The sequence below is a fragment of the Microcaecilia unicolor genome, chromosome 3 (assembly GCF_901765095.1).
Source record: "Microcaecilia unicolor chromosome 3, aMicUni1.1, whole genome shotgun sequence".
Classification (NCBI taxonomy): domain Eukaryota; kingdom Metazoa; phylum Chordata; class Amphibia; order Gymnophiona; family Siphonopidae; genus Microcaecilia; species Microcaecilia unicolor.
Genome location: NC_044033.1, coordinates 510,061,310 through 510,076,286, shown reverse-complemented (window position 1 = coordinate 510,076,286; position 14,977 = coordinate 510,061,310). Strand labels below are relative to the sequence as shown.

General features: G+C 42.0%; 1 protein-coding gene across 1 annotated transcript in view; it reads right to left on the bottom strand.

The window, feature by feature from the left end:
• CEP162 (centrosomal protein 162) overlaps nucleotides 1-14,977 on the bottom strand; it is a 261,158-nt gene that overhangs the window by 224,119 nt on the left and 22,062 nt on the right. Inside the window, exon 4 of the mRNA XM_030199137.1 lies at nucleotides 9,381-9,527. Within this exon, the coding sequence (XP_030054997.1) occupies nucleotides 9,381-9,527 (147 nt within the window). The remainder of the gene's footprint in view (nucleotides 1-9,380; nucleotides 9,528-14,977) is intronic.

The following is a 14,977-nucleotide window of genomic DNA, read 5'->3' as shown; positions in this document are numbered from 1 at the left end:
GGGATACATGGAGTCCGGGAAAGACTGGATAGAATTCAATTGATGTCAAAGCTCACTGCCATGAGAAACGGCCGAATCACGCAATACCAAAAAATCTGGGATCCATATGTTAAATGGAAAGCAACCTCTGCAATATAAAACCTGTTACTTATGCATTAATGAGGGGGGTGGGAGGGGTTAAAAGGGTGGAGACAAGATTAACCTAAGCGGAGGTGTATAATAGTTCAACTGATGTTTTCTTCGTCAGAGGATGTTTGGAATCTTTATGCTGTTATATAAAGTCATGTACCTATAAAATTGATGTATAGATATGTACTGTGTCTTAAAAAATGTTAAAATTATAAATAAAGGCTTAAAAAAAAAAAAAGAAAAACACTAAATAACAATCCATCATCTCCGGCAGCTGGTGCTGGGCTGCCAATTCTCCATCCTTCCAGCTTCATTAAAATTGAAATAGTCTTTTGTTAAGTGAAGCTTTCCTGGAAGTGCGTTCCAGAGTGTGGGAGCTACTCCAGAAGACTCTTCAGCAGGCATCACATTGAGCAATTTCCTTTAGAAAGGGTGTGGTTAGGGATATTCCATGGGAAGACCACAGAGGGAGATCCCGTTCTTCGAGTACTCTGGCCCATTACCTTTAAAGGGCATTGAAAACCAGACAGAATTTAACTTTAGCCTTGTACTGTACTGGTAACCAGCGAAGGTTTTACAGAAATGGTGTGCTGTGATCACTTATAACCTTCTGTCAGTCATAGTGTGGCATTCTGAATCAAATGGAGCTGTGCAAACCCTTTGTAGTCAGACCAATATAAGAATACATTGCAGTACTCCAACCTTGATATTATCATTGCCTCAATCACTTTGAAAAGACTTGCTTTCTCGGTGTATGAAAAAAGACAATGTAAATGTTGCAGATGAGAGAAGTTTGGATGTTGCTTGGATTTGGGGGATGTGAATGTGATGGTAAATGTGAGCCCTTGTGCCCCGATTGAGCACAGCGAGGATGGAGTGACACCGCACTTGGTCAGGCAGCCAGACAACCCCTAGCTTCACCTGGGGAGCGACCGCCGTTCCCTGAGAGTTGAGCCCTCAGGTGCAGGCGGCCACCAGGACTTCTGGAACCGGCGGGGTTGCATGACCACTGACCAGACAGGCGGCAACAGACACAGTCCAAGAGCCAGGTAAATGGTATAGCTGAGTATAGCCAAAAACACAGTCCAAGGTCAAAGGCAGGCAGCAACACAACGCGTGGTCAAAACAAGCCAAGGTCTGGAACACAGGAAACTCTGGAATCAAGATAGCCGACAATGGAACACGGATGTGGACCACGACCTCTACGCAGCAGAAGCCGAAGCAACGAAGGACTGGAGGCAGGGCTTTAAATAGGGTAGGAATTAGGCTTAAACATGTGCAGCTGATCCAAGATGGCTGCCCCCATCAGCAGAGAAGCCCAACACCCAAATATGGGCTTCCTTCCTGCAGCTGCCCACTTCAAGATGGCTGCCACAACCTAAGATGCCCATCCCAAGATGGCCGCCCTATCCTGGAGATACCACATCCAAGATGGCCAACTATCTCCGCCAGACTGCGATTCGCCGGCGAATCGGCTGTGCAGGCCTGGAGCCAGGTGAGGAACATAACAGGGGATCAATATAAGTAGAGTCTAGCTGTATCACTCTGACCAGGACAAGCTTGAAAAGTTACCAGCAGGTATCTAACATCCCATTTCTAGGAAAACTTATAAAACAATCTGCATTCAGTTCAATAACTGGCTAGATCTGTGTCCATCCCAACTGAGAGGAGACTCAGTTATGAAACAGAGATGGTCTTCATATCCCTTCACATAAGCAAAGACAGGGGAGATGACGAAGCTGAAACATTTGCTGCAGAACATTTTGTTGACACTGATTTTGAAGGCTTTACTTCTGGTGATGAAGAGGAAGATGATGCCCAAGAATTTACTCTGTGATTTGACATTTTGACTTGTGAAAATGATTTGTAGATAACTGACTTTTTGCTATTGGTTAAATAAAAAGATATATAATTTATCACTGAATTCAATGTCTATGAATGCAAGTACATGTATAACCCGCATCCGTGTATACCCCACACCTTCTCTGTTCATGATGTAAAATCATGTATAACCTACGGGTTATATACACGAAAATACGGTACTTGTTTAACAGTGATTCAAGAATAGGCAACTTTGCCTGAACGCAAGTAAAACTGAGCTCCTGTGGGTTGCTAACACAAGTGGTCACATATCTAACGTCAAAATCCCTTTTGGGAGCTTCTGAACAGTGCGTCATCCTGAAAATACCCTCCCTTCTCTACCCTTCCTTATGGCTTAACCACCCCTGCCCTTGTAGCCTTTTACCTCCTGTGGGTAGAGTACCCAGCATTTGTAGTAACGTACAAGAAGGCTCCAAGCCAGGCTCAAGTCCTCCTGGTCCCTGTGTACCCCAGGATGGGTATGAGGACGTCTCTCCTACTGGTTAGTAGTTTGGCTAGGGAGGATGCAGGCCTACAGAATCACTTTGCGTAATATCTCCATGTACATATGACAGAATGCACATAGTGTAAAAACATATGTACATACAATCTGTGTGCTTACATTTGTCACTATAAAAGTACCTCAGGGGATGGAGATATTCAATTCTTGCTATTCTGACAATAAAATACCAGCACAGTTTTGTCTGACCCCATTTTTATGAACAAACACTTGCTTACCCAGCCTTTATAACGTTACTCTCGTTATGACCACTAGTCAAAGACATCTTGCAGCAGAAGTTAAAAGCAAGACTGAAGCTTTTGGAGGCATGGCATCTGTGGAAACTACTGTGACAGATGTTTTCTACAGGCAGCAGTAATCAGCCACACAAGTGGATGCTGTCCCTGATGGCACTGTAAATCAACTTCAATAGGTCCACAGAGGAATCTCAATTTCAACTGATGGGGGCAAAATAGACAATTCACAGTCTCATATAGCCCAGAGCCTTATACTTTTAAAAACCAGGATTAGAGCAGGTTTTTTTTAGAACAGAAAGTCATAGGCCTATGTGGCGACTCGTTTCATAAAAGCCAGATCAACTCTTAGTTCGCTTTGCCTCTTCATCGGTCTATAAGACTTTTTTTTTGTTACATTTGTACCCCGTGCTTTCCCACTCATGGCAGGCTCAATGCGGCAGGCGATGGAGGGTTAAGTGGCTTGCCCAAGGTCACAAGGAGCTGCCTGTGCCGGGAATTGAACTCAGTTCCTCAGCTCCCCAGGACCAAAGTCCACCACCCTAACCACTAGGCCACTCCTCCACTCCTCAATTACATTTGAGCTCACTTTTAAACTCTCTTTTATTAAGATTTATTTTCATTTTTTTCTTTTCACTTATTTATAACTTTAAAACAAATTTGCATCCAATCATTGAATTGCTTAGCTTAGCTCATATCTCATAAAAGATTCCCACGTGAAGAATACGACGAAAAAGATGTTCTATTCCATGTGGAAACTCAAAAGAGTAAAACCCTTCTTCCCGAGATACATCTTCCGTACCTTGGTACAGTCAGTGGTAATAAGTCACCTGGACTACTGCAACGCACTGTAAGCTGGCTGCAAAGAACAGACTATCAAGAAACTCCAAACAGCCCAGAATACCGCTGCCAGACTCATATTTGGAAAAACTAAATATGAAAGTGCAAAACCCCTAAGAGAGAAACTTCACTGGCTCCCACTTAAGGAACGTATCGCGTTCAAGATATGCACGATTGTACACAAAATCATCTACGCAAATGCTCCAACCTACATGCTAAACCTCATGGACCTGCCTCCCAGAAACGCCAAAAGATCATCCTGCAAATTTCTCAATCTGCACTTCCCTAGCTGTAAAGGACTAAAATACAAACTGATACATGCCACCACCTTCTCCTACATGAGCACGCAGCTGTGGAATGCATTACCTACAGCCTTGAAAACTATTGACGAAATAACTAACTTTCGCAAATCTTTGAAGACACATCTCTTCAACAAGGCCTACAAAGAAAACCCATAGCCTTACTAAATTACTTCACAAACCCAACCCAGTTAAGAAAGTCTACCTTCTATACTTACACACCTAACTCCTTTCTTTTTCCCCTTACTTAATCTTTGTACATCACTAATTGTATCTGATATCCTGGAATGACAATGCGATAACAGGACTCTGTAAGCCACATTTAGCCTGCAAATAGGTGGGAAAATGTGGGATACAAATACGATAAAATAAATAAATAAATAATATATGACTTAGCTTTTGTTTGCAGTTATAGACAGTAGGACTGCTGGCCAACATGCGGCATGTTTCGCTTGTGCTGCGTCAGGGTGCGGTCCACGCAATGCTCGACATGATATACACTGTTACAGAATCGCTCTCTACATGCTCAAAAACACATAGAAAAGGTTTTTGAGCAGATGTGTACCTTCCCACTGCAGCTCCTTGTGACTCTGGGCAAGTCACTTAACTCTCCACTGACCCAGATACAAATAAGTACCTGTATATACTATGTAAACCGCAAAAACCATGGAAAGGCAGTATATCGTCCCATTTCCCTTTTCTTGTGCACTGCGTACCTGCAAAGGCATTACAGGTATTTATAGCTTAATGTTAACTCTAAGGGGATGGGATTGTGTGGCTGATTTAATCTGACATCTACGGAGAAAACCTGTTACAGGTAAGCAACTCTGATAAGCCAGATGAATCAGCTTGAAGTTCACTGAATCTTTTGGTTGAGGCAACACTTTCCAATAAAGGTGCTTTGAAGAAAACTCCATTGCTTCACATGATGCTTTCATCTGCCATATTAAAACCATGTCGATGTCCTATTGAACTGGCAGTTTAGTATGTAGAAAACCTCCATAAATCTTGCTATAATGGGATATTCAAAGTTTTCAGCCAGCGTTGTGACTGTTTATTCAGCTAAGTAGTTGCTTTTTCCATAAGTACATAAGTATTGCCATACTGGGAAAGATCAAAAGTCCATCAAGCCCAGCATCCTGTTTCCAACAGTGGCCAATCCAGGTCACAAATACCCGGCAAGATCCCAAAAAAGTACATAACATTTTATACTGCTTATCCCAGAAATAGTGGATTTTCCCCAAGTCCATTTAATAACGGTCTATGGACTTTTCCTTTAGGAAGCCGTCCAAACCTTTTTTAAACCGCCTTTACCACATTCTCTGGCAACGAATTCCAGAGTTTAATACACGTTGAGTGAAGAAAAATTTTCTCCGATTCGTTTTAAATTTACCACAGTGCAGCTTCATCGCATGCCCCCTAGTCCTAGTATTTTTGGAAAGCGTGAACAGACGCTTCACATCTACCCATTCAACTCCACTCATTATTTTATAGACCTCTATCATATCTCCCCTCAGCCGCCTTTTCTCCAAGCTGAAGAGCCCTAGCCGCTTTAGCCTTTCCTCATACATTTATTCCATGTATTTATGAGATTGGTTTGTATTGTCTTATACTTTATAACTGAGAGATTTTTTGATGAATAAGAATTGAAAACAAAAAAAGTTTATTGATTGTAAAACAGAGGGTTTAAATCATGGATGCAAGTGGCAGTAGGCTCAAGGATTTGAAATAACTGTGTGCTATAGGAGATCCGATACCCTTGCCTCTGGGCTATATCTGATGCTTCTTTGCCCTTTTTTTCTATTTTTCAAAGTGCTCTAAGTTTCTTTAGGAATGTCACATTAATCTTGCTCCTTTTTTCTGTATATTAACTTTTGTGGAAAATGGTCACTTCTTTTTCCCTTATGTCTTATTGCTATAATGGGATATTTGGCAATTGAAGTCTCATTGATGGTACGCCAAAACAGAATTGAGAGGTACCTTAATTGAGGAAGTCTGAAGATCTTGTGGGAAGGTGAAAGGTAGTGAAGTAACATTATCAGTGAATGGGTAAAGGGTTTTTAACTCCTGTCTTTCACATCAAAAAATCTCCTCCATTTAAAAAGCATAAATTCTTCTGGTCTAAGGTTTTCTTGCCGACATCAAAATCTGTCGAATCTGAGGAAGCAAGTTATCTCCACAGATAAGGATTAAGCAATATTTCATGGTTCTGAGTGATAAATTCTGTTAATACTTCCAATCTTATGAATCTCTAGTTGGAAAGCTCCAACAGGAGTGAAAACTATACCCGCCCTGTCAATAAGCAGCTATTAAAATCAATGAGCCGCTGTGTTCTTTGAGTATGAGTAAAGTTCTGGCTATTAAAGCAGTCTTGAGAAATGTTCTCTGAATTTAGAAGTCAGCTCAAAAACATAACAGCCACAGGCTGAGACCTTTAACTTCCTTCAGGGCGCGAAAGACTAAAGCTGTTCCCACCATTTTGTATCTGAAGTAAAACAAAGTTTAATAAATCAGGCCCTTAAGGTACCACTGTAAGGCACTGGCAAAAGCCCCCTCATTACCTAGTCTCTCTCTTATATCCTTCTCCTCTCCACTAATCTCACTTTCCTATCTCATCATCTCCCTCCTTCCTTAAATCAGCGCCCCCTCACCCCACCCCTAGCCTACAGCACCCAGGAAGTTAAATAGTCATTTCCCCAGCCCCTCAAGTAGTACCATAAGACTACAGCTAAGGATCTGAAGAATAATTTTGAATTAGGGAGCCGCAGAGGCACAAGCTGCTAAGGGTCATTTCAACTCCCCTGCTATCCACCAGACAGAGCGCAGTAGATATTGGATGAAGGTACAGGAAGTATGGGAATTAGAGAGGGTTATTTTGGAAAATGGATTTCGGTTATTATGTGAAGGGGATCAGGGAGACTGGAAGCAATTTTTATTTTAAGCAGTGGCCCATTTAATTGCTCCTGGGGAGGAAAGGTATCACCTCCTAAAGTGTTATTTGTTCAGAAATAAGACAGCTTGCAAAATTTAACACAACCTGTGTTATTTATTTTACATAATTATGGCTGTTTTGCATGCATTTGCATCCTTTGTATCTCATCATAAGAAATGGTCCATCTAGCCCAGTATTCTGTTTCCAACAGAGGCCAATCCAGGTCACAAGTACCTGGCAGAAACCAAAAATAGTAGCAACATTCCATGTAGAATTTCAAAGAGTAGCAACATTCCAGAACCCCAAAAAGTAGCACGATTCCGGAATCCCAAGTAGCAACATTCCATGCTACCAACCCCAGGGCAAGCAGTGGCTTCCCCGTATCTGTCTCATCATTATTTCATTACATTAAGGTAAAATAAATAAAAACCCTTATTTAAGTTGCGTTATTGGCAAACAAATCATGCAGCTTAGTAACTAGGACCCTAACCTTGAGTTCCAGGTCCAGACTGAAAACAAGGTAAAGAAGTTTTCCAATCCTTAGAAATGTTTTAATTTAAACAGTTAATTTTATAACTGCCTGCACTGGTGAAAAGATGACACATACTTTTCACCTGCAAACTTTGCAGAATTTTAAAAATAAAAGTATAGGAAAAGTTATCTGCACGTTTTGCACAGATGCTTTTTTTTTTTTTTTATTATTTGCATGGTCTTTATTAAACAATAGAACAAAACAGGATTGCTCCAGTAACAAAAAGAATGATACATTGTTTCACAGGTTATATACAATCACACAAGAAACACCCAGCGCCTCCTGGGGGATGACACGAGCTGAGGAAGGGGGGAGGGGAGGGGAGGGAAGGGATGGGGGGAGGGGGAAGGGGAGATTAATCCATAAAGTTTGAGATGGTTCAATGTTAGTGAAAATTGGTGTGTGAAGCAGACGGGGGCCTAAGGCTTCGTGATGGAGAAGTTGTGTATTTCTCGTGTTGGTTGATTTCTAATAAAAATAATAACTTAAAAAAAAAACACCCAGCGCACCCCCTTTCTACATCTGTAACATCCATATTTTAACCTCAGTAAACTTCATCTTTAAGATTTTATATAACGGTTAATCCCCCTCCCGCAACCCACCCTGCCCCAACTGCCCACCCTCCCTTCCCACCAAGACCCCTATTGGCAATACCATAGAGACCACTCTCTCATTACTTGCTCGTTACACTCTATTTATTTATTTATTTATTTATTGCATTTGTATCCCACATTTTCCCCACCTATTTGCAGGCTCAATGTGGCTTACATAGTTTTATTATCATTGTCGTTCTAGGATATCAGATACAGTTAGTATAGTGCCGAGATTAAGTAGGGAAGAGAGAAGAGGAAGGGAGTGATTAGGGTAGCTATAGAAGGTGGGTCTTCATAACTGAGTAGGTTAGTGAGGTGGATTAGTGGGGTTATGCGTAATTTTATGAAAATTTTTCCATATTGAGTGCCATTTACTCATCTGATGTTTTCTTTCAGCTAACAGCCTCTCCATCTCGCACACATATCTCAACTTGTTGTGCCATCTCTTAATTGGAGGAACCCCCACCTGCTTCCAGTGGGAAGCAATAACCACCCTTGCTACCCCCAGAGCATGCTGCACCAATACCTGCTAGCACAACTTTAAGCCTGCTGGCTTTACAGAAAACTCAGGAGCCCAAGGAAATGAACATCCCACCCATAGCACAGATGCTTTTTCTAAGAAAAAATGTGCACTTCCAATCCCTGTCCTGCTACCCTCCTCCCCTCCCTCTGGTATATGTCCTCTGAAATGGTATTACGCACACGTTTGCCCAATTAGAGTACAGGCCAGAGCTTCCCAAACTGTGGGACGGGACCCCAAACGTGGCCACAAAATCCACATTTGGGGTCACAACCTAGGTGGGCTCTCTATAGGTGCATCATTATTCAGTGCATGAGATCACAACCATAAAAAGACTGGGAAGCACTGGGATAGGCAATTTTTATAAAAGCCCATTTTCATGGGGAACCCCCCCCCATTTTAGATTAGAAAATGCACTGTTGGTATTTTCTATTTAATAAGACTACTTAAAATCTTAGGGGTCCTTTTACTAAGGTGAGCTGAAAAATGGCGTGCGGTAGCGTAGGCGCGGGTTTTGGGCAGATGCAGAATCATTTTTCACCGCGCCTGTAAAAATAAGGCCTTTTTAAAAGTTTTGCCGAAAATGTACGTGTGGCAAAATGAAAATTGCCGCACGTCCATTTTGGGTCTGAGACCTTACCGCCAGCCATTGGCCTAGCGGTAAAGTCTCACGCGGTAACCGGGCAGTAACGACCTACATGCGCCAAATGCCACTTGGAGCGCGCATCCGATACATGCGGCAGAAAGTAAAAAAATTATTTTTCGGACGCGTGGCAAAAATGAAATTACTGCAAGAGCCACGTGGTAGCTATGCGGTAACTCAAGTTTGGTGCTCGTTGGGCATGCGTAGATGCTTACGCGGCTTAGTAAAAGGGCCCCATAAACTAACCCTTCAGAATGAATAGAACAGTGAGCTCGTTACCATCAAGAGTGTCTGCTCCCTCAAAATAGCTGCCTTCATCTTCTTTATCTGATACTGCATCTTTCTTAGCCTTATGAAATTGTTCCAACATGCTGAATTTTTCCAGTGTCTTGCTTCGAGATGCACTGGAGGGTTTTGGTGGAATTACTTCTTGTTTATACAGAACATTTATTAAAATGTAAAAAATGAAAGGAGGAAAGAGAAAGGAAAAAATTAAAATACTAACAGAAGATGATAAAAAAATGATAGTTTATGCTACATTTCAATCTTAAAAATTGTTAAAAATGTCAAATAAATGGTATACAATTTGAAATGAGAATTATAAATGAGATCTTTCTAGATATTTATTACATTTCAAAAAGGTAACACAAAGAATAAAAAAGAACAATATTCTAGATAATACTAGAGAAAACGACCGACTACTGATACGTCTGGGAATAAATATCAAAAACAAAATTCTATAGACGCTACTATAAATGGAAATGAAAATATACATAAAAGATATAAAAAGGGACATGTACAGGGCCATTCTCTTAGGAGTTTGGAAATAATTACATAGGTTCTCGGAAAGGCTCAGACACACAGAACTGTTTTGGATCCAGCTTAGGTTATCTATGTATTAAAGGCACGACAGACTACAGACCGATGAGGTAAAAGTGAGATGCTAGTGAACAAAAAAAAAAAAAGATACATATTTTGGAGCATTAAAAAGTAACAGGGTTGAATGTTGTGGAGAATCTCAAATAGTAGCAACAGTGGAGGAGTGGCCTAGTGGTTAGGGTGGTGGACTTTGGTCCTGGGGAACTGAGTTGGATTCCCACTTCAGGCACAGGCAGCTCCTTGTGACTCTGGGCAAGTCACTTAACCCTCCATTGCCCCATGTAAGCTGCATTGAGCCTGCCATGAGTGGGAAAGCGCGGTGTACAAATGTAACAAAAATAAAATAGATACTATTGGAGATTCTACATGGAATGTTGCTACTATTGGAGATTCTACATGGAATGTTGCTACTATTGGAGGTTCTACATGGAATGTTGTTACTATTGGAGGTTCTACATTGAATGTTGCTACTATTGGAGATTCTACATGGAATGTTGCTATTCCACTAGCAACATTCCATGTAGAAGTCTGCGCGGCCACATTGGTGATCTGCAAGGGCCGACTTCTACATGGAATGTTGCTAGTGGAATAGCAACATTCCATGTAGAATCTCAAATAGTAGCAACAGTGGAGGAGTGGCCTAGTGGTTAGGGTGGTGGACTTTGGTCCTGAGGAACTGAGTTGGATTCCCACTTCAGGCACAGGCAGCTCCTTGTGACTCTGGGCAAGTCACTTAACCCTCCATTGCCCCATGTAAGCCGCATTGAGCTCTACATGAGTGGGAAAGCGCGGGGTACAAATGTAACAAAAATAAAATAGATACTATTGGAGATTCTACATGGAATGTTGCTACTATTGGAGATTCTACATGGAATGTTGCTACTATTGGAGGTTCTACATGGAATGTTGTTACTATTGGAGGTTCTACATTGAATGTTGCTACTATTGGAGATTCTACATGGAATGTTGCTACTATTGGAGATTCTACATGGAATGTTGCTATTCCACTAGCAACATTCCATGTAGAAGCCTGAGCGGCCACATTGGTGATCTGCAAGGGCCGACTTCTACATGGAATGTGGCAAGTGGAATAGCAGCATTCCATGTAGAATCTCAAATAGTAGCAGCAGTGGAGGAGTGGCCTAGTGGTTAGGGTGGTGGACTTTGGTCCTGGGGAACTGAGGAACTGAGTTTGATTCCCACTTCAGGCACAGGCAGCTCCTTGTGACTCTGGGCAAGTCACTTAACCCTCCATTGCCCCATGTAAGCCGCATTGAGCCTGCCATGAGTGGGAAAGCACAGGGTACAAATGTAACAAAAATAAAATAGATACTATTGGGGATTCTACATGGAATGTTGCTACTATTGGAGATTCTACATGGAATGTTGCTATTCCACTAGCAACATTCCATGTAGAAGGCTGCGCAGGCTTCTGTTTCTGTGAGCCTGACGTCCTGCACGTACGTGCAGGACGTCAGACTCACAGAAGCAGAAGCCTGCGCGGCCACATTGGTGATCTGCAAGGGCCGACTTCTACATGGAATGTTGCTAGTGGCATAGCAACATTCCATGTAGAATCTCAAATAGTAGCAACAGTGGAGGAGTGGCCTAGTGGTTAGGGTGGTGGACTTTGGTCCTGAGGAACTGAGTTGGATTCCCACTTCAGGCACAGGCAGCTCCTTGTGACTCTGGGCAAGTCACTTAACCCTCCATTGCCCCATGTAAGTCGCATTGAGCCTGCCATGAGTGGGAAAGCGCGGGGTACAAATGTAACAAAAATAAAAATAAATAAATAAAGGCGACAGCATTACATTTTCACAATATATACAAAGAAGTGGAAAAATTGTCATGCTCAATCAATAATGTCTTTGACACAAATGTACTATTATTTTCCCAATTAATATTGAAAAGCCACAAGGCATTTCATAAGACCTCAGGGAATAAACAGAATTTACACTAAGGGCCCTGTTAACTAAGCCATGCTTAAGACACGCTAGCGTTTTTAGCGCACGCTAAGCATCAGTTCACGCTAACCGTGTAGATGCCCATAAGATTCCTATGGGCGTCTACATGATTAGAGCGTGCTAATTTTTAGCATGCAGTACAAACGCTAGTGCAACTTACTAAACAGGGCCCTAAACATAAAGAGTAATTTCTTGCAATGACGAATGTAATATACTTTCATATTTCTGAATTACAGTACTATGCAGACTAATAATACTTCACAATAAAGCAATCTTCAAATTTCCCACCAATAAAAACAAAAGTTATAAGGTGTTGATTTTCAAAAGGATCTAGCTAGACAGACCCAATTATTTGAAAATCATCCACCACAGAGAAAACCAAATTATTTACATGTAGCAGATGTTCTCCCTTGACAGCAAGATACCTCACAGATAAGTGATGTCATCTAACATCTGGAGAAGCTTCCACAGCTTAAATAAATCTGGAAGCTTTTGAGAAGCCCTACCATGAAAAAGTGCAAACTCCTGTTAATCATAGTTGATGGGAATTCGTACAAGACTGATGGTTCTCCCTAGCTACAGGCTACAAAAGCTTGACCTCACCGATTTCTCAAGATCCACTGGGCCTGTCTGCTTCTGAGATGCGCTATTGAAGCCATGGGACCCAACATCCTCAACACATCCCATGTTGACATCAGCTGACATTTTTATTTCTCTCACAAAAGGACACCAGGATGGTATTCCTCTCCTGTGGGAGAAAGTTTTCACCACACCACATTCAGGTTCCCTTAGTCTAATATTACATTTTATTCAAAGATCAGAAACCATTCTGTGTGAGGAAGCTGTTGACTCACAAATCTGGGAGCATTCCAAACTCTTTACAAAGAATCAACCTTCTTGTTGAGAGGATTCCCAGAGGGGTGCTGAGAATCTGTCCCAGAGAAGAACTTTAAAATGGAGGGTTGGATCTCTGCCTGGAAAGAACTCTAAATCTCAGAAGTTAGCCTTGAGTGAGGTCATCTAGGCACCAATGACCCTCTGTGCCTTGGCGAAAGGAAGGAAGCTCCATAGGTTGGTTGAGATAAACATTGATACCACTTTTAGAAGGAAGGAAGGAACCGTGCACAGGGAGAGCCCCATCTCCAAAAAGCGTAGAAAAAGATCCCCCGACAAGGGAGAGCCTGAAGCTCTGAAACCCTACTTGCCGACACAATTGCCATCAAGAACGCTGTCTTTAGCATAAGAGTTTTCAAGGAGGCATCCGGAGTGGCTCAAAAAGGAAGCTTCTGAAGAGCCCGAAGGGCTAAATTAAGGCTCCACTCTAGACACAGCATATGAAAGGAAGGCCACAAGCAGCCCGTTACCCACAAGAACTGAAGATATCTGGGTGAGCCGCAAGAAACGTCTTCTGTAGTCAGCCCCTGAAACAGATGAAAGATGCAACCTGAACTTTTTGAGCGCCCAATGCTAATCCTTTCTGAAGGACTGCCTGGAGAAACATTAGGATGTGTGCTAAGCAGAGAAGGGAGAAAGTCTGTGTTCAGAACACCAGTCCTCGAATGTCCTCTCTACCCTTGCATATGCCATGGATGTAAAGCATTTCTGAGCTTGAAGCAAGGTAGCAATGACCGAATCAGAATAACCTTTTCATCTCAACTGAGCCCTTTCAGTGGCCAAGCCGTAAGACCAAAGAAGGGCGGATCATCCATGAGCACCAGACCTTGCTTCAGTAGGCCGTGTACCTGCGGAAGCATGGGCCAAGGAGGGAAGACATACAATAGATGAGTCGCCAGCCAGGGCTGCAGTAGTACACTGCGATCCACATTGGTTCTTTCCTACGGCTAAAGAACATGGGCAATTTGCATTCCTTTCCAACGCCATCAAATCCAGAAGTGGAGAACCCCATCGGTCCACTATCAACTGAAACTCTTGGCTGGATAGCTCCCATTCTCTTGGGTCCAAGGAGTACCTACTACTACAAATCATTTCTATAGCGCTACCAGTCGTATGCAGTGCTTCACAATTGAACATGAAGAAAAGACAGTTCCTGCTCAAAAGAGCTTACAATAAATCAGGACAGACAGACAGGACAAATAAGGGATAAGGGTAGGACAGACAGATAGGACACATAGGGAAAAGGGACTATTGAAGAGAGGAACACAAGATAAAGTTACGAGCAGGTGACAAGTTAGGAATTAAAAGCCCTCTCCACATTCAAGGACCCAGCAATGTGAGCTGCCGACAAGCAGAGAAGATTTTTCTCCACCTAAATCATGAGGAAGACTACCTCCACCAACATCTTATAGCTGCAGGTCCCCCTTTGCTTGCTGATATAAGCTACCGCCGACACATTGTCAGAGAAATCTTGGACTGGAGCCCTGCCAGAAAAGGAGCAAAGGCATGTAAGGTACACTGTACTAACCTGAGCTCCAAGCGATTTATAGACAACTGAGACTCCTGTTCCATCCAGGTGCCCTGTGTCAAATGGAATGAGCTCCCCAACCCAACCATTTTTTTTTTTATTAATGCTTTTACAATACATTTACAAGTCATACATAAACTTGCATTGGTAATGCGGACCTGAATATATAAAGAACATTGGCAAATTAACCAGAAGAAATTATAACATTGTGTCCTCTTTAGACCACAATATTAGGAGGCCACATGAAGGAAATACAACAGGAAAAGTTTAAAGCAAAAACAAAATCAGATTATATAGCTTAGCACACATCTATCCATCTAAATATCATCAAACTAAATCTACCCAGTAGCCAATTTTTTTTATTTTAACAAATTCACTAAGATGTTCAGGTTGAAAAAACACATATTTTATCCCTAGGAATTTAACCACACATTTGCAGGGATAATTAAGATAGAAAGATGCTCCCAGAGCTGTGGTTTCAGCCCTAAGAGACAGAAAAACTTTCCTTCTCTCCTGGGTTAATTTAGTTACGTCTGGGAACATCCATATTTTTTTCCCCAAGAAAAGTGAATTTGCATTTCTAAAGTAGAGGCGTTTAACCGCCTCCAGAT